Here is a 20,934-nt window from a genome sequence, read left to right on the forward strand (position 1 = left end):
ATCCTAAATTTCTAATGTTAATGCAGCTCAAAATCATGCCAAGTGGAAAAACGATCAATTTCCTTGAAACTGGCTAACTACAGTAATTTTTTTATTTTTTATTTATTTTTTTTTTTTTAGAACTTCAGGGGCTCTAGGATGTTTAACATATCTAGAAAAACAATTTCTTGTTAGGCAGACAAGTGGGAATGAACTTGCTTTCCTTGTTGTGTGCTGTAACCAGTGTTTAAGATCTGCCACTTTAGATCTTGGCTGCTGTTTCTTCCTACTGTAATTAATTGAAACGTAATAAAATATGCTTTTCAAGATCAAAAAAAGCCAAATTCAGCATATCTGACTGAATTCCTGCAATGAAGATGTGATGAGCTGAAGATACTATTTGCATCATATTCCAGCATAGGATGCAAATGAATCTCTTCCCTGACACCTGTGGTCTTTGATCTGATCTGTTTGGTGCAGACTTAGTAACAGCACAGCACCTCCTTTTGTTTCTGATTTTACAGTCTTACATTTTTAGACTTTCTAAATGTAGAACCATCTTCGCTCAGCTACAGCTCCTGATTTAGACTTTATTCAAACTCTGAAGACTTCTGGTGCACCATCAGGCAGATGTGTGACAATGGCACAGATCTCTTGGCATCTCCTGCAGGTGGCACACGTGACAGGCAGGGAAGATGTTTAATGACTGCCAATAGAAGGAAGGGTATCTCAAAAGACTTGAGGGAGAAGGCAATACATGAGGATATGAGGCTGTTATTAACAAATGTTTTCTTTTTGGCATTGTTTGTCTTAAACAGAGCAAGCTAATACACCTGAAAAGCACTGTGCCTCCTAATACATTCCAATAAAAAGTAACGTAACCTTTTTCTTTATTTGCCAAATACCACTTTATCTTTTTCTGAAGCATGAAATGCATAAGCTTCTTGTGGCAGTGAACGTCATTAGAATGACATAAGCATTCAGAAGTCAAGGATGATACTTGCTGCCTGTCTGAAGGTACCAGATCCTGCAGTTTGCTCAGGATAATCAGAATGCTTGATTGTTCCATGGTTCATTCTTCTAAATGAAGATTACAAGCATAAAGCAAACTGTATCAAATTGCATTGCAGTCAAGCATGGGTGTTAATTTTATGCCTGTGGTTGCACACAGATTGTTTAAAAAGGGTACATTTTCTAGAAAACCATGTAGGAAACAAGGAAATCAGTTGGATAGACCTGGAAAATCAGTAATGTGCTTTGCCATGTGCTTCTGTTTTTACTGCCATGTAACGGTATGGAGTAGGAAAAGGAATGGGAAAAATTTCAAAACTATTTGTTTGTATTTGATAAGCATTGACGGCAAAGTATTTTTGTCCAGGTCTGCTTCCTAGGTTCTACTTCCAGGTTCTACTTCATCATCTCTGGATGATTAGAGCTTACGGAAATTTCTCCTGAATTAAAAGCAGCCCCTCTTTTGTTACTGTGCCGAATGTTTGTCATTGCCTCTACTTTTAAATGCATATGGGAAGAATTTCAGCCTTTCACCACACGCTCATAGAGGCATTGGTTAGAGTATTACAGGTATTCTAGTACATCAGGGTTGGTTTTTGGTTTTTTTTTTTTAGTGTTTCCTATGTAGAATGAGTTTAACAATGTGTTTGCTGTAACAATGGCCAATATTCTTTTAATGTACTTGTGTTTTCAGACCCCTGAGATGAGCTCTGTTGCCACATCACCTATAAAGCCTACTCAGGAGGAGCAGTCACTGACTCCTCCAGGGAAGGTGGTTACCATCAGCACCAGAAGTCCAGGCTGCACTCGAAATCAGTCTGCCCTTCGCAACAACAAGACGTTTTCTCCTGCTGCTGCTTCCAGCTCCTCAGGTGAGTATTCATACAAATCTGTTTCAGTGGATCAGACTCTGAACACCTCATACCATGATGGACAAGTTCCAGTCGTGTGACTCTGGCAGAGTGAGTGCTACTACTGTTACAAACGTTATTGCTTAAGAACATGGTATATTTGCTTTAGGGTTGTCCTAAGTTCAGTTCTTTGAATCTTGCAAAGCAGTCAACAATACAGCTCTCAATCCAGAAGATGTCTCAACAGTCAGAAGAAGATGCCGGCGTTTGCTAGGAGAAGGGATAGGAGGAGGTAGGGGATCTTCAGAGAGTGAAGGCTTCCAGAGCTGGGAGGTAAACACATGGCATGAAGGCTGTTGGTAAAATCAGCGCTGAAAAATCTGTGTCATTCTCCTGTGCAGCACCTATCAAAGAGTCTGAGTGACTTCAGTTAATCTGTTTGGCTTGAACAGAGGTGCATGAAGTGCTGAACACAGCATTCTACCTACCTTGTTTATCTCCTCAACAGCTCTGCTTGAGATATTATATTCAGCATCTGCCTCAGGTGTTGGCATTCCATTACATCATATTGATAGCAAGCATGTCCTAACTCATGCTCTATTGGTAGATAAACTTAATCCCATTTATCATTCCTGATAGCATCCTGAGGGTGTTTTGACTCTAAAATAGTGATGGATTAGGACCTTTATATACAATAATTATCAAGCTTCTTTGTATCCTCATATGCAGTGTGATTATGTGGCTGCAGTAGTGTGGCTATCAGAAGCAAGCTGCTTTTGGTGATGAGTCTTTTGGGTTTGTTCCCTGACAGGTGTAGGTCCTGAATCAGTCTAGCTGCAAACTGTTTTTTTGTTTTTGTTGTCTTTATGTTCCTAAAGATAAATAGATTTGCCCTTGTTAGTAGAAAATAAAGAAGGTGGCTCGTGTCCTTTGCAGAAGATCTGAAAGTGCTGATAGACAGCTTCACAAAAGGCACACAGCTAGCTGGGGAGAAAACAGGCGTTAAAAGGAATCATGCTAAGAGATTCAGGGAAGAGTGAAGCAACAACTGTGATGCAACATAACCTGTAATATCTACAATATCACTACATAATTTGGGCACATCCCTTGACAGATTTTAAAGAAAATATGTTGTGCGTGAACAATTCCTAGTCAATCAGGAGACACAAATACATTGGGTGTTCAGCACTTCATTGTTTTTTAGGTATTTTGGCACCCTGTAATTTTCACTATCCTATTGGAAAAGGGCAGTGGTGCAGAATGGCAGGATGGAGGTGGCAATTCTACTTTTCAAACAAGAGGATAATAATTCCTCCTATTTGTTACGAAGTTTCTTCTTCAGAACTCCTCCTGAGTAGTTAGCCGTCACTGTGTTAGGACAGCTCAGTCCTGTGCTGAACTGTTCTCCTGCCCAGCGAGGCAGCAGGCTTTGGTGGGAGTCATTGAGTCAGATGAGTTTTGCTTTTTTGCTGATACCTGCAGCCCAGCAGGAGGCTGAGAACCCTGCCAGGCAAGGATGCCATACTGAGTGTGGAAAAAAGCCATTTTTGTCTATTGAAATGAAGCAGTGTTGTATGTACAGCATATAAGAGAGGTACACTTAGTTGTCTCAGGATGATGCACTAACAGTGCTGCTGTTCATTCTCACTGAATGCCTGCAGAATTGGCACAGAGCTGTGAAATAATAAATGTTTTGAAATTAATTTTTTTTAAATGTAAACAGAGAAGTTTTATTCAGACCAGATATCATTATTTCAACATGCTGTACATATTACTAAGAAGATCCACCTTTTGGAAGGTATTTTTGGTAAACGATCCTTGCTTTTTGTTTGTTCTCTCACTAGGATCATTTTATTGAGGTTGCACTTTGAACTACCACACTGGGGAGGGGTGTCCAAATAAAACCTAGTTATTGTACAATGAATCTGTATTTGTATTATCTTAGCCTACAAAAGGAGTGGATCATGTGCATATAGAGCTTATGTAGTAGAAGGACTGACCCTCAAGTGTGGAGGTTGCACTGAATGTAATGCCTTCTATTTATCTTCCATGGAAACTACAGCAGGTACAAAGAGCACAATAACAGTATTTGATAGAGCAAATTCTCGGCTACAAAACATTATTTTTCAATATAGCCATCACCATTAGCTATGCATTTTTGCCAGCAGTGAAGAAGAGCTGCATGCTGTGCTTGTACAAATCTGTACCAGTGGAGGTGCCCCACTGTTGTTGTTGCCACTGCTGAAATGCATCACTCACTGATTCACTGTGCCAGCACTCACTGTTCGTGCTCCATAAACACTCAGCAAGTGCCAGTGAATGTCAGTGGTGCCATTTATCCACCTGGAGGAATTCAGTTCCAGCCCTTTGCTTCATCTGCTCTTCCATGTCAGACACTGCTCTGTCAGAGTGCCCCTTTGCTGCCATCTGACACACAGCAGCAAAACACAACATAGTGTTGGTGGGAAGGTTCACCTGTGCTGCCATCCCACCAACATCCACCTCTGATACAGTGGGTGAAGGCAATGCAATAGAATCATACAATCCTAGAATAGCCTGGGTTGAAAAGGACCTCAAAGATCATCCAGTTCCAACCCCCTGCTATGTTCAGGGCTGCCAACCAGCAGCCCAGGCTGCCCAGAGCCACATCCAGCCTGGCCTTGGATGCCTGCAGGGATGGGGCATCCACAGCCTCCTTGGGCAAATGTTCCAGTGCCTCACCACCCTTTGGGTGAAAAACTTCCTCCTAATATCCAACCTAAACCTCCCCTGTCTCAGTTTAAAACCATTCCCCTTGTCCTAATACTATCAACCCATGCAAACAGTCTTTCTCCCTCTTGTTTATGTGCAGCCTTCAAGTATTGGAAGGCTGCAAACAGATAGTGGCAGGGCCAGGGTCCATAAATCTAAGCTCTCTGTCTCCTTCAGTTACCAGATAGTTATTTTTGTCTTCATTTAAGTTGCACTGAAATCTTCCAGGTTTGAGAAACCTCCCCAGACCTCTGCTGGTGGCTGGACCTTCGAGTTCTGGAAGCTCTGATGCTGATGGTGGACTCTTTGCTGTTCCTACAACTCTGCCCCCCAACAGCCGCCACGGGAAGCTGTTTTTGCCTAGCAAGGAAGCAGAACTGACCTTCCGGCAGCACTTAGACACAATCAGTGTAAGTGAGCTCAGTGTGTGAAGACATGCCGTTCTGTGCCTGAGCCAGCTTGTTGGATTATAGGCTTTTTGTTTCATCAGGAGGCACGGGCGTCCCTACAGAGCAGTGCTTCCAGTAGTGCTGAAGCATAGCACTGTAGCAGCTGAGTTTAATCACATTTTGGTTATTCTTGAGGTTGTTGTCACTTCTTCAGAGCAAATGCCATCATGCTTCGTGATGAACCCAGTTTGCTCTCTAATTAAATTGCTCCAATAAAATCTATTGGCCAGGTTGATCACAACTAGCTAAACGTACAATGAATTTTAATACAACCTCATTTGCTGTATTTAATGGAAATATTTATGCGATCTCAGTAAGAGCTTCTTGCCAAGCTATGGTAGACAAGCAGTGAAATGACTTTCTGCGGGGTGGAAGCTTTCTTCCTGTAAAACAAGAAGAAAAATAATGCACTACTAGTGAAAAACTTCATTGTTCTAGCAGAGGGTTGGAGATATGAAGATAAGTGTTAGTTCTTAAGTTAAGGAAATGGGATTTTCTTACTTCATTTTCTTTTACTGGACTGTACGTTTGAGGAGTTTTCAATTAAAGCATAAATAGGTGGGGTGAGAACATCAAAATCAAATGAGATGCACTTAACTTAAAGGTACTCTGGGAAAGACTGTTAGACAGTATGAAACAAAGCAACATTTTAATAAATAGTTGCAGTTTTATTGAAAAAGAGTTTATGGATGTAGTTTATTGTGTGCATGCCTAAAATACTTTCTGATGCATTTCCTGTTCTTCTCTAGATGCAGTCAGACTTTTTCTTGCCAAAGCCAAGGAAGCTGAGGAACCGGCACCTGCGAAAGCCGTTAGTAGTGCAGGTGAGAATGATGTGCAAAGTGTGAAGTGGGACCACAGATGTGTTGTAGGCTCTTGTGGCAGGTGGGTAACATACAGAAATAAAACAGTGGACGCTTGTATGGGGAAAGGGAAGTTATCAAGTACCAATATACCCTTTGGTCTCTGCTGCTCTAGGAGACCTAGAAGATGTATGCAGTTCGTTTTTGGTAGTGAGACACTCTGCTCTGTGCAGTTTGTTTTTAAGCCTGACAAATGGTGCAGCTCCCTCTTGAATTCATTCTTGTTTAATTGTGATGGGAGATTGGTTTGTCTTGATCCAATCCTTAAGCTCAAGATACTGTAGTATCTTGGGAAAATTAAAAATGATTGCATGAATAATCAGAATGGAGTTCAGTTCTAATTCCCATTTGTCTGAGAGCTGTCCATGTGAAGATCTTATCGTAGCTTACAGAGGACACACAATTTGTATAACATTCTGCTTCTTACTCTAGAAGGTATCATGAACTTCTGTGCCCCAGAAGACCATTTTACACTCAACTTGTAATAAAATGTGTTTTGATTTATTGTTGTTTCTGTCACACAGAGAACACTGCTCCCCAGGCCATCTGGAAATCCGTCCCAGCACGTGTGTTCCTTTTCTATCCTATCCAACTCGTCTATTACAGGTGAGTTCCAGGTATATTTCACTTCTTTGCTGTTAGGAGGTTACGCTGCAGAAAGGAATCACTTTTGAGCAGAGGAAAATACCATGTTATTAATTGATGGAATCACTTCCCACAAGAACATGCAGTTGTTCAGCAAACCATGATTATAACTGAAAAAAACAACACCAAAAGTTTCCCCGTTTCCCAGCAGTGAAATTAGGGGAGAGCAAGCAGTATCTTTTTGCAAGGAGACAAAACTGGAATAAATTACTAAGATAATTGTTTTTTTCTGTAGGGTGTAATCATTGGTCTGGGTCTCCTAACAAACTTTTCCTGGTATCTGGGATGCTCTTTGAATTTCATGCATTGTAAACTATATGCTGCCCTTCTTGTTGTGGGACGATATACTTGTCCCTACTTGCCGACGTGCTTCTCTTGAGCACAGTGGTGATACAGGTGATCTCAGATCTCAGCTTCAGTCACAAAATCAACATCAAAGCTTAGAGGTTATCCTCATTCAAAATGATGAAAGCAGCTTCAGTTACACAGCAGCACTCGCATTTCTGTGGTAAGGCGCTGGTCAGCTTGTGTTACTCTTTAAGTCTGTTTCTGTGTCTGCTGTTTGCATTCATGGAAGCTGGCTGCTGCTTGGAATGAGTTTATTTTTTCTTCCACTGAACTGCGTTGTGCCCTGCTTTGAAGATGTTGGATCTCATTTGCTTGATTGGTATTTAATCTTTCACTTAGGGAGAGGTTCATTTCGGCCAATCCAGTCCTCACTGACGAAAGCTGCTGTCTCTCGTCCCATTGTGCCCAAAGTTCTTCCAACGCAGGCTACCAACCATCTGTCCAGTAAGTCATTTGCTAAGCAACGAAAATTAAGGTCTGTCGTGATCTGTGTGATGTTACACTGTTGGTTTCTTCTTCCTGGGTAAAAATGGTTAGTGCCTTTTGAAGTTAAGGAAAACGTGGAATGTTGTAAATGGCATCTTCCATGCAGACTTTGTGGCTGGAGAAAGGGAGAGGTCACTGGGAAAGTCCAGACTGTTTTTTTTTTTGTTTTTTTTTTTTGCTGTGTCTAACTTGCAGGCTAGAAAGGGCTTTAGAATTGGTAAACAAAGTCAAGGACTTGGGTGATAGGTTGATTGTTTTTTGCAAGACCACTTCACACAAAAAAAAAAAGAGGTAGTGACATCTGCCATAAGTTTCTTTCAGTCATCTACTAACATGGTACTGGGAGCTCTGCAAAAAAAAAAAAAAGCCAGCATAGCCCCAGCAGCAACTGCCTTGTAACAAAAGAAGATGGTCCTATAACTAGAGTGCTTAGTGACATAATGCAGTGAGTTCCTCTCAGAGAACTCTCTGTGATGGGAAGACATTCAGATGTATACATGGATTTTCAAAGATCTGGATGATGATGTTCATGCAGTAACCTAAGTTTATATATTGAGACTAAATTGCTGCTGGAGGCAAGGTAACAAAGTAAGACTATTGTTTCTATGCCTCCTCTGTTAAACCATAGGAAATTTCTAGGAAATGCATAACCAACTACATAATAATTTTCAGGACAAAAAAAAAAAAGTAGAGGGGAGAACTAAACTGTTTTGATATACCTGATAACATACTGGAGCAGAGCAGAAAAATTGTAAATGTTCAGCTGAAATGAACGTTATACATCATGAAGGAACAATGGATAGAGATGATTAGATAGTAACCATTCTTTTTGCATGAATCAAGTTTTCATTTACTGGCCAATTTTTAAAAAACTGACTTATTTATTTATTTTTAGAGAGTCACTACAAGGTAATTGCGTGAAGGAAAGACCTGTAACGTGTCTTTTTTGTGTGTGTTTTTTTGTTTCGTTTGTTTCACCAAAGGTGCTATTGACTTGGCAGCTAAAAGTGCTGGTATTATCCCTGGTAGCCCTGTGCCTGTCCTGGATGCAGATGGTTTGTCAGGTGTATCTCCACTGTCACCAGACAGAGTGACCACAGTGGTAACAGGGCAGGAGTCGACGACTGCACATCAGAATGGAAGCTCCATCACCACTGTGGAGGTTAGAGTCTCTTGAGTTTGCTCTTCCATTGTGTAAAAAGCTGTAGTAATGATGAGTCTCCAGTGAACTTTGTCTTGTAGCTTGCTATTAGATGTGACTTACCATGGCAAACCGAGGCTGTGCTGCATGGCACGTATTCAGGGGCTGAAGGATCAAATCACCATTGCATTGAATGGATTTCCATCCCATAAAGTAGCTTTCATCGGTGAGACTGTGCATGTTGTCCATCCAAAAATCTGGGCATAAAAAGAAACAGTGGCATTTCTGCCACTGACTCAAAGAGAGAGAGTGACTCAAAAAAGAATGTGGGGACAAAACATCTGTGATGCATTTGGAATGGAAACCAATTTCTCAGTGCTGGTTTCCTTTACTGAGATCCTTGACACATGTCAGTCCTTCTCATTTTCTTGGGGAGCTGATGGACCATTTTGAAAGGCAGAAGATGTAGAAAGAACATGCATAAATGGTGATATACACTTCTCTCATCTCCCTGGCTATATTTCCATCATCTTATGTGAAAGTGTGACTTACGTGATTCCTGCTGTTCCTTTTAGGGATCAGGCTCTGGGTGTCGAGTTCCATTTATCAGCCTACCAACACGTCACGAGCAGGAGACAGTTCCTGATGGTTTTCAGGTAGAGTATGTGTTGAAAGAACAGATGTATGAAAGGAGTAATGTTTTAAAAACACCACTGGTCTTACTAGCTAGATACCCTTACTCTCAGATAGTTGCATTCCATCATTAGTGTTTTGTAGAATTGAAAATCTAGCATCAAAGATTTAAAGAAAGATCTGAAGAGGTAAAGAAATTCAGACACAATGCTTAAACTTAATTGGAGGCCATTCTCTAAAAATGCGAAACAGATGTGACAGCTCTAACTTCTGAAGGATATAGAAGTCTGACTTGTTTATGATTGCTCAGCAATAAACTACATGTGTATTTTAGACACCACAAAGAAGGATTTCAGCAGTCCTTTGCTGAAAGAGGAATGCTTGTTTCAGTACATTGCTGAGGGAGGAATATTAAGCCTAAAAACATGATTGTTGTGTCAGCATCCACTTCAGAAAATCACATTTCTTGATGCTGGATGCAATAAGACGTAGTTACTTAGAAGGTAGGTGCTGCCATACTTGCTTCTAAGAGTGTTGTCATCTTGTCCCCACCTTCCTTCTCCAGTGGGTCCGTGACCTTGTCTGTGACAGGTACAGGCAAAAAAAAAAAAATTTGAAGACCATAAAGGAAAGGAAGCACAGTTGTCAGGATCCTAGAAGGACTTAGGTTGGAAAGGACCTCAAAGCCCATTTAGTTTCAGCCATTGAAGCCACTGATCACAATCCTTTGATTGCCACCATGCAAGCAATTTGTTATCCACCAAATAGCACACCCTTCAATCCATCTCACTTTAGAGGTAAGGATGCCATGTGAGACCATGTCAAAGGCCTTGCACAAGTGCAGGTGGACGACAAGTTGCCTTTCCTTTGCACACTGATGCTGTCACCCTATCACAGAAGACCACCAGATTGGTCAGGCATGATCTTCATGAAGCTGTACTAGCTGTTTTGGATCACCTCCTTATCTCTCATGTGCCTTAACATAGCAGGAGAATCAGCTCCCTGATCCCAGGCACAGATGTGAGGCTCACTAGCTTGTCATGTCTCAAGTCTTCCTTTCTCCCTTTCTTGAAAATGGGAGTGATGTTTCATTATTTCAGTCTTCAATTGACACACCTGACAGCCATGACTTCACAGATAGCATGGAGAGCAGCTTGGCAACCACATCAGGCAGTTTTCCCAGAACTCTGGGATGCTTGTCATCTGGTTCCACAGACTTGTGCACATTCAGTCTCATGAGGCAGTCTCAGACTTCCTCTGCTCTTAGTCTGGGAGGGATTTTGCTCCCCCAGCCCTCAGCTTGAGACTGCAGGATTGAGTGAGTGGTGTGGGAAGCCTGACTGCCAGTGAAGAAGGACTGAGACAAAGAACTCAGTGAGTACCTCAGCCCTCCCCATAACTGCTGAAGGCAGTTTTCCCTTGTTATTTATCAGAAGGGGTACACTGTCCTCTGTCTTTCTGGCCAATATAATGTAAAACTCCTTCTTGTAGTTCTTGATATTCCTTGTTCAGTTCCATCTGTGCCTCGTTCCAATCCTGTTTCTGCATGTCCAGACAGCATCTCTTTATTCTTCGCAGGCCTGATCCCACTGCCTGTAACTTTCCATCTTTTTGCTCAGCATGTCCTTTTTGATCAGCATGTCCTTGTTCAGCCATGCCAGCTTCCTACCTCTTCTACTTGAGATTTTTATATATATTTACATATTTTATTTTTTAAATATATACTATTTTTATATATATTTATGCTGAGGATATGAACCTACTAAGGGTATATCTGTGGTGATGAGATCTTAAGTTCTGGTTCCTATTCTCAGGATCACTCTGTATATTACAGAATCACGAAATGATTGAGGTTGGAAGGGACCTCTGGAGGTCATACTGTCCAGATTCCCCCTGCTCTGCTTGGGCCATTTAAAGCAGGATGCCCAGAACCACGTCCAGGTGACTTTTGAGGATCTCCAAGGATGAGTATCTCAATAGCCTTTCTGAAAAACCAGTGCCAGTGCTCAGTCATCATTCACAATAAAGGAGTGCTGTCTGATACTCAGATGAAGTCTCCCGTGCTTCAGTTTTTGCCCTTTGCCTCTTGTCCTGTCACTGAGCAGCACTGAACAGTGCATGACTCTGACCTCTCTGCATCCTCCCTTCAGGCATTTATGTATGTTAATAGTATTGCCCTGAGCCTTCTCTTCTCTGAGCTGGAGTCCCAGCTCTCTTACCCCTTCCATGTAGGAGAGATCATAGAAAGATTACAGAATCATTATGGAATCATAGAATGATTTGGCTTGAAAGGGACGTGTAAGATCATCCAGTTCCAATCCCCCCCATAGCCAGGGACACCTCCCTGAAGCCCAGGCTGCTCACAGCCCCATCTGGTCTGGCTTTGAGCGTTTCCAGAGAGGGGGCATTCACAAACTGCTGGGCACCTGTTTCAGCATTTCACCACCTTCATCTTCAGAATTTCTCATATCTAGTCTAAATTTACCCTCTTCCAGTTTAAAACCATTTCCCCTTGTCTGGTTGCTGCATACCCTTATGGAAGTCCCTTCCTGTAGAGGAGGGATGTTTATAAGATGCTCCACTTCTTTCTCTGCTGTCTTCCATGTATTTGTGTCTCTGTTTTTAATGAGGAGTCCAGAAGTAGATGCAGCACTTCAGGTGTGACCTCGCCAGTGCTGAAGGGAAGGAACTCCTTCCTTGATGTGCTGTCGGTGCTTTTCCTAATGCAGCCCAGAATACCACTCGCCTTCTTTGTGGTGAGGGCATACTGCTGCCTCATGTTCAGCTTGGTTTCTACCTGAAAACCGTGTCCTTCTCTGGAGAGCTGCTTTCCTGCTGGTGAGCCCTTAGCATATATTGGTGCATGGGTTTGTTCCTGCCCAGGTGCAGGACTTGGCACTTCCCACAAGACTCTATTAATGGCATACAATTACCTGAGAACACGGGTATGTAACTGGTAATACCAGTTGGGTTTTCAAAACATTACTCATTTTCTGATACACATCAGAAGAAAACACAAACAGTTGTGTTAAGGGGCACTAGAACCAAGACTGCTTACAAAAGAAGATTTAGTTTTGGCAAGTCTGGCTAGAAGGAGATAGGAGTTAGGCTTTTAAAATATTTATAATCATTAGGCAGCTACAGGGCTTTTTTGCCTATGCAAAGGCAAATGTAATACTTAATTCTTAAGAACTATCCTGCAGGTTCTAGAAAATAATTTTATTGTTATAATTCAATGCTTATTTCTGTTTTGTAGGTTGTATTAAATGTTCTTTGGAATGTTACCGACCAGTATTTTTTCTGATGACTTGGCAGGTTATGGGCTGAGAAATACTTGTTTGTGCTTGCAGATATATATTTTTTTTTAATACAAAGAACGTGAGTTGCACTTATTAGTGAATATCCAAAATACGGAAACGGTCTTCTGTAGCTAAGTGAAAAGAATATTTTGAGGCATTTTTGATCATTAAAAGAAGATTAAGAATATATTCTGTTAGATTATCAGTCTTCTTATTGTTTTATTTTTTAAACTCTATCATTTTAATCTGTTGTTTAGAAGCTAAGCTGTTTTTTTTTTTCAGAGATGTATCTAGGACTTCCATAAATTCATGAACAATTAACTGTGCTTCTTGTAACAGGGCACGTCAGTCCTTTCTCTGTCAGAGCTGTCCAAGACTCCCCTCCAAAATGGTCTTTCCACTCCTCCGCTTCCTTCATTAGAGGCTTCCAGTACCCGGCTCTCTCCTCCCAATGTTTCTGCTCTCCTGGATATTTCTCTGCCTGGACCACCTGAAGATGTACTTTCTCAAGGAGAACCTGCCACTCAAATCAGTGATTCTATCATTGAAATAGCTATAAGCTCTGGTCAATACAGTAAGTCTGAGTTTAGCTAAGGTCGTCTTGTTAACATTAATAATAATAATGAAAAAAATCCTTGTTATCTTGCATGTCAGCAGAAATTTTTTTGGGAAGCTGTTTTTGAACTTTTCAAAGATGTGTTTTGGAAATCCATTGCATGGCTGACCTGTCTTTCCTGATGTATGTAGGTGGTTTCTTGTTTTTAATGTAAATTGGTGGGGTGTCGTGACTTTACCACATTGACTGAACCAGTGACTCTTGACGTTGGCTTACAGGTGAAGGTGTTTCTCTTTCTCCTGCAAAGCTGAATGGCAGTGACAGCTCCAAAAGTCTTCCGTCCCCATCCAGTAGTCCTCAGCAGAACTGGATTGCCTCTCCCAGCCACGACCCTCAGTGGTACCCCAATGACTCCACAGACTCGTCTCTCAGCAGCTTATTTTGTAAGTGTTGGTTTATGAGGAAATGCATGTGTACAAAAAAACAAAACAAAACCAAAAAAACAGAAAAACCCTCTGTTTGTTGGAAGTGATCCTTTGGAAAATAGTTAAGTAGGACACTTGTGGAATTTTTCCCTTTTTTTGTTTTGTTTTGTTTTTGCCTTGAATGCATTTTATTTCTCTTCGCAAATCTGTTCCTAAAACAATCCTGTTGCTAAATTGGAGCATAAATTGAAGCCGATACCTTTGAGTGAATAATTCATTGGTACTTCTTTGGAGTCTGCTTGGAGCCTGACTCATCAGCTGGTTGAGACATTTTGGATGTCCTGCCAAAATGAAAAGGTGCCCTTGGCTCTGCTGCTGGAAAATAGGCTTCGCTCTGTGCTTGGTGAGCCTAGCTTCAGAGATGAGATCATTGAGTTTATTTGTTGGGGGAAGGTGTTTTTTCTGTTTGCTTGCCCTGGGTTTTTTGTTGTTTGTTTGTTTGCTTTTAATTAAACTTAATGAGCCTGCACTTTGCTGATGGTATTCATACTGGCAACATATAATTATAGGAGATAGAAGAGACAGTCATCCTTCATTTGTAGTTTCCTTGTCGTCTTTATCCTCATTGTGGCAGACTTTTCAGTGCATTGTCTTACTGATGTGCCTCTTCTTTATAGCAAGTTTCATATCCCCTGAAAAGGGACGAAAGATGTTGCCAACTCCTGTTGGGACTGCCAGTGGCACCTCCTTACTGGGACCTAGCCTTCTGGATGGAAACTCACGGGACTCTTTTGTATCACGGTCTCTGGCAGACGTGGCAGAGGTATGTAATCAAATTGCTTCCAGCTGTTTTTGCTTCCTTTTTTAGTACACTGTTATTGCATTTTGTCCCTCATATCTTCCTGAGGTACTTAAGACAAAGATGCTTTAATATCTGTGCTGTACCTTAAGAAAATAAGTTTACAGTCTTAAATGAACGATGCAAAATGGTCTCAGGTAAGAGCTGTTGTATGAAACTGCTTTGGATAACTTTGACACAGGCTCTTTTTGCTGGAAGAGGTCATATTTGCCTTGTTGGATATAGCTTTGTTTTGACAGAGGGAGTTTTAATCCTCCCATTAATTCTTCTATTTTGTGTGTCCTACTTTATAGAACAGGAGTTGAAAAGACAAAGGATTAGAGAAGGATTAAATATTGATGCACCTACATTACAATTGGAGGACTGGTAGAAAAAACAAATGGGCCCAGAAGGAAGAAGCATGAAATGGCTAATGCTGAGTTACCAAAAACGTAGTTATCCTCTCTATTGGTAGAATTATATTTGTTTTGAGGAGGTGGAGGTAGACTCTGACTACAGAAGTTATAAAGGAAAGCTTTATCACCCTGAGGATAATCAGGCAATGGAACAGGTCATCCAGAGAGGTTGTGCAATCTCTGTCTTGAGAACTTCTCAGGACTGATGAGGGTAAAACCCCAAATAAAGTGATCTATCCTCCTAGGTGACCCTGCTTTGAGCAGTCTGTTGACACTTCTTCAGGTCCCTTCCAATCTTAATTAACCTATAATTTACTGTCACTGATTTGGTGTAACAACATGTACAGAGTAACTTCATGAGTGCTTGTCCCAAGGGAAGGAAAAATGTCAGTCCTCTATTGGATACGAATAAAGAAATTCTATATAAACTTTGTAACCAGAAGCTGCAGAAAGCTAATGTTGGTCCAGTGTTTCTTTGAGCTTCAGAGTCTATGCACAGCTCCATTTCCTGGTGTAAATACAAAGATTCTGCAAACTGAGAATCTGTAGAGCATGCACGTTGATTAGCATGCATGCCTTTAATTTCTTTATGGTTTTGAAGTGACAGTGCAGCCCTTGATCTTACAAACTGCCTTCAGAGGAAAATGGGTTAAGTCATAATTTTAGGCACACCAGAGCTGCTGCAGTGTTTTGTTGGTATTGTGACAGATGCAGGTTTGTATGGGAGTCTTTAAGGAAGCAAGTGTCATTAAAAATAGCTTTAATTATGAGAGGATTCTGTAAGGCCTATTATTAAGTGTCCTGCAGAATCAAGTTTTATTTACAAAAAAATGCAGGTATTAAATAGAGAATGCAATATATATACAGCTGTTGTACAGCACCTTTACTAGTGTGTCTTCATGCTGAATTAAGGATGTGCAGGTGAGGCTTGTTCAGAGCCTTTTTCCTTTTTTAAGAGGCTTACATTTAACCACACTTAAGAGCTATTCTCTAACTCAGATGAAGTGAGACAGAAAGCATCTTTCATGTGAGAGGAGGTGAGAATAAAAGACAAGAAACAGTGGGCAAAAATTGAAATGCGTGAAAGACCATATAAACATTAGAAAACTTCTTTGCTATGTGGGTCGTCGGGTTGCTTGGAGAGGTAATGGAGTCTCCATCTATGGAGATATTCAGAACCTGACTGAATGTAATCCTGGGCAGCCTGCTCTTGTTGATCTGGCTTGAGCAGGGGAGTTGGACAAGGTGATCACAAGTTCTCCCTTGCAACTTAACCAATCCTGTGAAATTTCCACTGACATGTGACTCTTGTCATGTTTCTTACAGGTGGTGGATTCCCAGTTGGCTTGCATGATGAATGAAAACAGCATTGATTACATATCTCGTTTTAATGACCTTGCCCAGGAACTATCAATACCTGAGCCAACCCGCAGGGAAATTCTGTTTGATGGAGGAGGTGGTGGCCCCCCTATTGGGGATCTCTCCCAGTGAGTGTATGAGACCAGCAGGCTGGTGTAGACTGTTCAGCTTAAGTTAGAGCTTGCAGTGCTGGATCATGGCAAGAGCAGATTGCAGAAGCTCAGTTGTCCCTGTCTTGGTGCACTTCTTTCTGAAAAAGAAGCGTTGTCTTCAAAGGTCTGAAGAACTACTTGCAGGTCCTGGAATGTGCAATATACTGGGAACAACAAAATGTGGAATGATATTACAGAAAATAGTGTGTCCCCTGCATCAGTGGTATAAGATGGCAGGTTTGTGAGACAGTCCCGGACTTGTACTTCGGAATGGCCAAGGCAAGAAGCTCAAGCAGGAAAAGGTATTGCCAGAAGCTCCCCTACATGAATTGTTTTTGCATAGCACTCAAAATACCATGATTTGGATTTCACACTGAAGTTGTGGAGAGTGAAGGGGGTGGGTAGGTATGAAAACTACTTTGCGTCTACTTGACGTGTCCTTGTTGGCACTCTGTGTGTGAATTCAGTCCAACTGAAATGTGTTGCACTCTCTTCAAAGATGCTGCAACTCTGTGATGCTTCATAGACCTCTGTGTTTCTCTGGCTGTCTTTCTTTGACCATTCCAGCAGGGGCACATGCCTGCTTTCTTGTTTTGTAGGGGAGCTCTGCTTTAACCCTTCTCCCAGATTGCATGGATCCGTGGGGAGTTTACTCTAGTTTTAAACCCCTTCACACATCACAGTCATCCTTCTGACTGCACTCACGTTCTTCACCTTTGAGATTCTTCACCACATTGCACAGTTCACCCCGGGAGTTGGAGAGTGCTTTACCACTTTCCATGAGGAACAGTTGCTTTTCATGTCAGGAAACACTGCAGAAGAGCTTATCACTATGAAAGCTTTGTCATTAGTTTTGGCTGTGCTGGAAACCTGTATATATTGCTATCTTTCTCAAAAAAAAAAAAAAAAAAAAGGCAAAAAAAAAAAAAAAAAGCAAGTGCTGAGAATTTTCCCAGGAGAGGAAATAGGAAAGAGTAATGTAATCTATAGATAAAAAAATATTTTAATGCTCAAGCTGTTGAAATCTCTCTTGTGTCACAAAGAGAAAAGGTGTCAAGTCCTAGCTTAATCCCTTAGCTCCTCCTTGTTCTATGAATTCCAGGTGCTCTGTAGTACCTCAGGGCATCATTTTTCTTTATCATTGCTCCCAGGCACTGATGGATCTGGAACTCCCTCTGCTAAATCCCTATGCATTTAATGATAGTGTTTCAATATATGAAAGACCCAGATCCTGATTCCGGCTGGTTGAAAGGAATCTAAACTTGCTTTTTTTGCAGTTGGTTTTTACTTCAATTCTACCTTTATAACTCAGGAGACTTTTCCTATTTCCTTTCCTACCAGTTTTGAGAGAGAGTACCTTTCTGTGTCCCTCTGCTTAGCACTTGTCTGCTCTCCAGTGAGAGGCTGTCCTCTGGCTGTTTTAAGTCACTCTGAAATTATCCAAGGGGACAGTCCTATATAAACCTCAACTTTATATTATTACTAAATAAACAAGACTTCCCCATTTCTTAGGCATTTATCAGGGGTTCACTTTCCCAACTTGCACTATACTCGGTGGATGGAATTCTGCCTGCCTGCCTTTAGATGCTTTTTACAAGGCATTTGACTGAGACTTTCTGCTTGTAACCTTGCTCATGATGCACTGGTGGCATTTGCTGTTTTCCCACTTTACCCTGCTCACATAGATTTTGGTTTACTGCTATGTAGTTTGCCTTATGCTCTTACTGTTTAGGGAAAACGTGACGAGTTTTCTGAGGCACCTTTTGTGCAGCCCAGAGTGACTTTACTGATGTCAGTGAAAAAGTCATGAGATTTATATGACATTCCAAGACACCACATATAAGATTGCTACATTCTCCGGCGTAGGAACTATGCACCTGTGTAAAAACCATGTTAGTATCAGCAGTTGTTCCCAGCAGGGAGTCAGGCTTGTATTAGTAGCAGGAAGATGGTCATGACTAGAAAAACTGAGAATTTCATACCTGTGAGCTAACTTTCTGTGCTGTATCATGTGGGACGTTCCTGGGTCTTTATTTCTCTTCCGTCATCCTTACAGAGTGTTGTTTGAGAATGGTGATGCTATTATCAGGAAATTATATAAACTTGGAATTTAAAATCTCAAATGATATCAGAAGAATGAGTGCTGAGGATTATGTGATTCTGAGCATTCATCCTTGTTATGAAGAGAATATCTATTAATCTCGAGTCACTCCCTCCAAAACGTGTCAAGTTTTGCTGAAAATCGAGCTGTATTTTGATTTAGTGTTACCAAAGTGTCTCCATTTGGCTTTGGCTTCATATATTAGTATGCTGGTAATTGTACATGCTGTACCTCCAAAAACCCTTCAGCCTTGCAGGACAGAAGCAGAGGGCTCCTCGTGTAGCTGGGGCTGCAGATTACAGGACATGCAGGAGGAGATGTGATGTATTCCAAGCAAGTACTGTAACAATAAAAAAAATCTGAACTTCAGAATAGTGAAAGACCAGCTTGGTGGTCTCTAACGTGTGTAGATAGCTTGGCAAACATTTCATCTTCTCAATCCATGCCACTAGTGAAGGGGAATGCCGTGCTAATTTTGACTCTTAGATTGCTCAGAAGTGGTGCCAGTGTCGCTGCACCACATGGCAGAGCGTTTCATCGCGGTCTGTGAAGAGTTTTTGCCACCTGATGCAGGGAGCTGCCAAGCTGTCCCTTCTCAGCCCGTTCAGTTGCCATAGAGGAAAAAGAACAAATGTCAACATAGTGGCTACTTCTAATGGTGCTCCGAGATCAGAACATTTTAACATGCTGGACCCCTGCAAGTAGACTTGGACCGCTGAGTAATAACAAAATGGAAATGACAGAAGTCAGTTCAGCACCAACACTTTTATGGTTAGACGTTTTTAGCATCAGCCTCTTAAAATTCTGATGACAAAACAGAGTTTGGCATCCTTTCTTTCACCAGAATCTCTTGGCGTGGTCCTGTCTTTTCAGGCTGAAGTTCCTAAAGACCCCTGCCTTCCATATTTACCTTCTGACTTCAGAAGTGCAGTGCTCTGCAAACAGCATTTTAATAACTAAGCCCTTTCAGGACAATAATGCTTTATCAGGGAAAAACTTGACAGTAACTTAAATTGTGATAATTTGAATTGATGCAGAGCTCGTTACCCTTATCATATGAAAAGTCACTTAAACACACTTCTGACGTATTTCTGTATTCTCTGTGGATGTGCTTTGCGTGCCAGCTGTCATCAATTTGTGCCTAAGGGAAAATCTGGTGGGTGGATGTGTATGTAGGTGTGTTTGTGCACACATACATACTGCTAAAAGCCAAAACTTTTGTTTCGGGTTTAATTTTTGCAGCTTTCCTGACAGAAGTAAGAGGATTTGTGTTTGTAACAATGTCAGCTTACCTTAAGCAAACATTCAAGCAAGCTGTGCTGACATTTGGGTAGGATTGTTTGAATGAAACATAACTTTGCTAGCTTAATAGCTGCCTGCTGCACTTGGGACAGTTGAAGAGGACAAATGGACACTAAGAACCTCCAGTTCTGGTACTAATTGCTGTAAGGCTTTAGTTTTTTACTAGTTCTACTTGTAAACCTCTGCTAGGTTTGCCCCATGCTGGTTTAGTGACTGTATGTACAACACAGAAGCAGTGAGTGGCTCAGCAAGGTATTTGTTGTCGTAACAGCCTGGGTGAAAAGCAGTTCTGCACCCAGAGAATCAGCTGCTGTGTGTGCTGACAGTGCTCTTTCTTCTGGGTGTTGCACCCCCAGTAGCCACGCAGTTCATTTAATCCTTTATCACTAAATCTACTAAGCATAAGAATACTAATTGTTTTTAGTATGGCTTTGTTAAGCCTTCCTTCACACCCCTGTTTATATTTCTAAATTGAATTAAGTAGCTTGGATCAAATCTAAACTTACAAACCATCTCATGTACTGACTCACAGATCCCAGAGTGGAGATTAAGTTGCATTTTGGTTTTTACTCTCAAACTTCGGATGCATTTATAAAGGAAAGTACTGCACTTTTTTTTTTTTTTTAAACTTTTTCAAACCTTTGAATCTCTTAATTTCAAAACAATTTGTAAATGTTAACTAAGTGAAACCTTGGCAAGCACTACGGCGATAAGTTATCATTAATTATTGAAACATGATAACTGCTTTAGAGCTTATGGTTCTGGCAGCAAAATTTAATGCTGTTTCTTTTAATAATAGTTAAGCCATATCATCTAAGGTTTCTGGCTTGTTTGAGATGTGAATTTGTTTTATAGATTATAAATATACCTATATAGTGTATGTATAAAGCAGAATGCTTGTCCTTACTGATTATTTTTTTGTACCATATTGTAAATTATATTATTTATTCTTTACCAATTTTGGAAAAAGGTGTTTTGGTTATTTAATATAATATACAAAAGCTGTTAAACTTCCTCTGTTTAAATTTCCAATTCAACTTGTAAAGCTGTTTTTATTCTTGTGCATAAATACATACTAATACTTGGTCTAACTCATGTCCAGTGTGTTCATTGCAGTTCATGGCCTATCAGATTTCTCATTTAACCTCTATTTACAGTGTGAATAATTACCATTCATATCTCCCATCCCAGAATTCCCTGGATTTTCATGATGGGGAATGCTTTGATTTGGGGCTGTAGTACTTTCCATACCTTCCAGCTTCTATCCCCAGTAATGTCCTCTAATTGTTAACGTCAGAAATAAGTCAAACCAGAGGGTTCTCTGTCCTG

General features: G+C 41.0%; 1 protein-coding gene across 5 annotated transcripts in view; it reads left to right on the forward strand.

The window, feature by feature from the left end:
* The window catches only part of CRAMP1 (cramped chromatin regulator 1), a 44,862-nt gene extending 24,166 nt beyond the window's left edge, over positions 1 to 20,696 (forward strand). For 4 of the 5 annotated variants that reach the window (XM_085237106.1, XM_085237105.1, XM_085237104.1 and 1 more), the window contains exons 11-21: positions 1,685 to 1,862; positions 4,821 to 5,002; positions 5,791 to 5,865; positions 6,429 to 6,510; positions 7,237 to 7,341; positions 8,367 to 8,545; positions 9,100 to 9,180; positions 12,796 to 13,030; positions 13,291 to 13,455; positions 14,115 to 14,260; positions 16,018 to 20,696. In XM_085237106.1, the coding sequence (XP_085093232.1) occupies positions 1,685 to 1,862; positions 4,821 to 5,002; positions 5,791 to 5,865; positions 6,429 to 6,510; positions 7,237 to 7,341; positions 8,367 to 8,545; positions 9,100 to 9,180; positions 12,796 to 13,030; positions 13,291 to 13,455; positions 14,115 to 14,260; positions 16,018 to 16,182 (1,593 nt within the window). In that variant the 3' untranslated portion in view covers positions 16,183 to 20,696. Of the gene's footprint in view, positions 1 to 1,684; positions 1,863 to 4,820; positions 5,003 to 5,790; positions 5,866 to 6,428; positions 6,511 to 7,236; positions 7,342 to 8,366; positions 8,546 to 9,099; positions 9,181 to 10,991; positions 11,996 to 12,795; positions 13,031 to 13,290; positions 13,456 to 14,114; positions 14,261 to 16,017 lie in introns of those variants that run through there. The other variant, XR_014886706.1, reaches the window with a different exon arrangement.
* The last annotated feature ends 238 nt before the right edge of the window (positions 20,697 to 20,934 follow it).

Source organism: Meleagris gallopavo, chromosome 16 (assembly GCF_905368555.1).
Source record: "Meleagris gallopavo chromosome 16, MGAL_WU_HG_1.1, whole genome shotgun sequence".
Taxonomy (NCBI): Eukaryota; Metazoa; Chordata; class Aves; order Galliformes; family Phasianidae; genus Meleagris; species Meleagris gallopavo.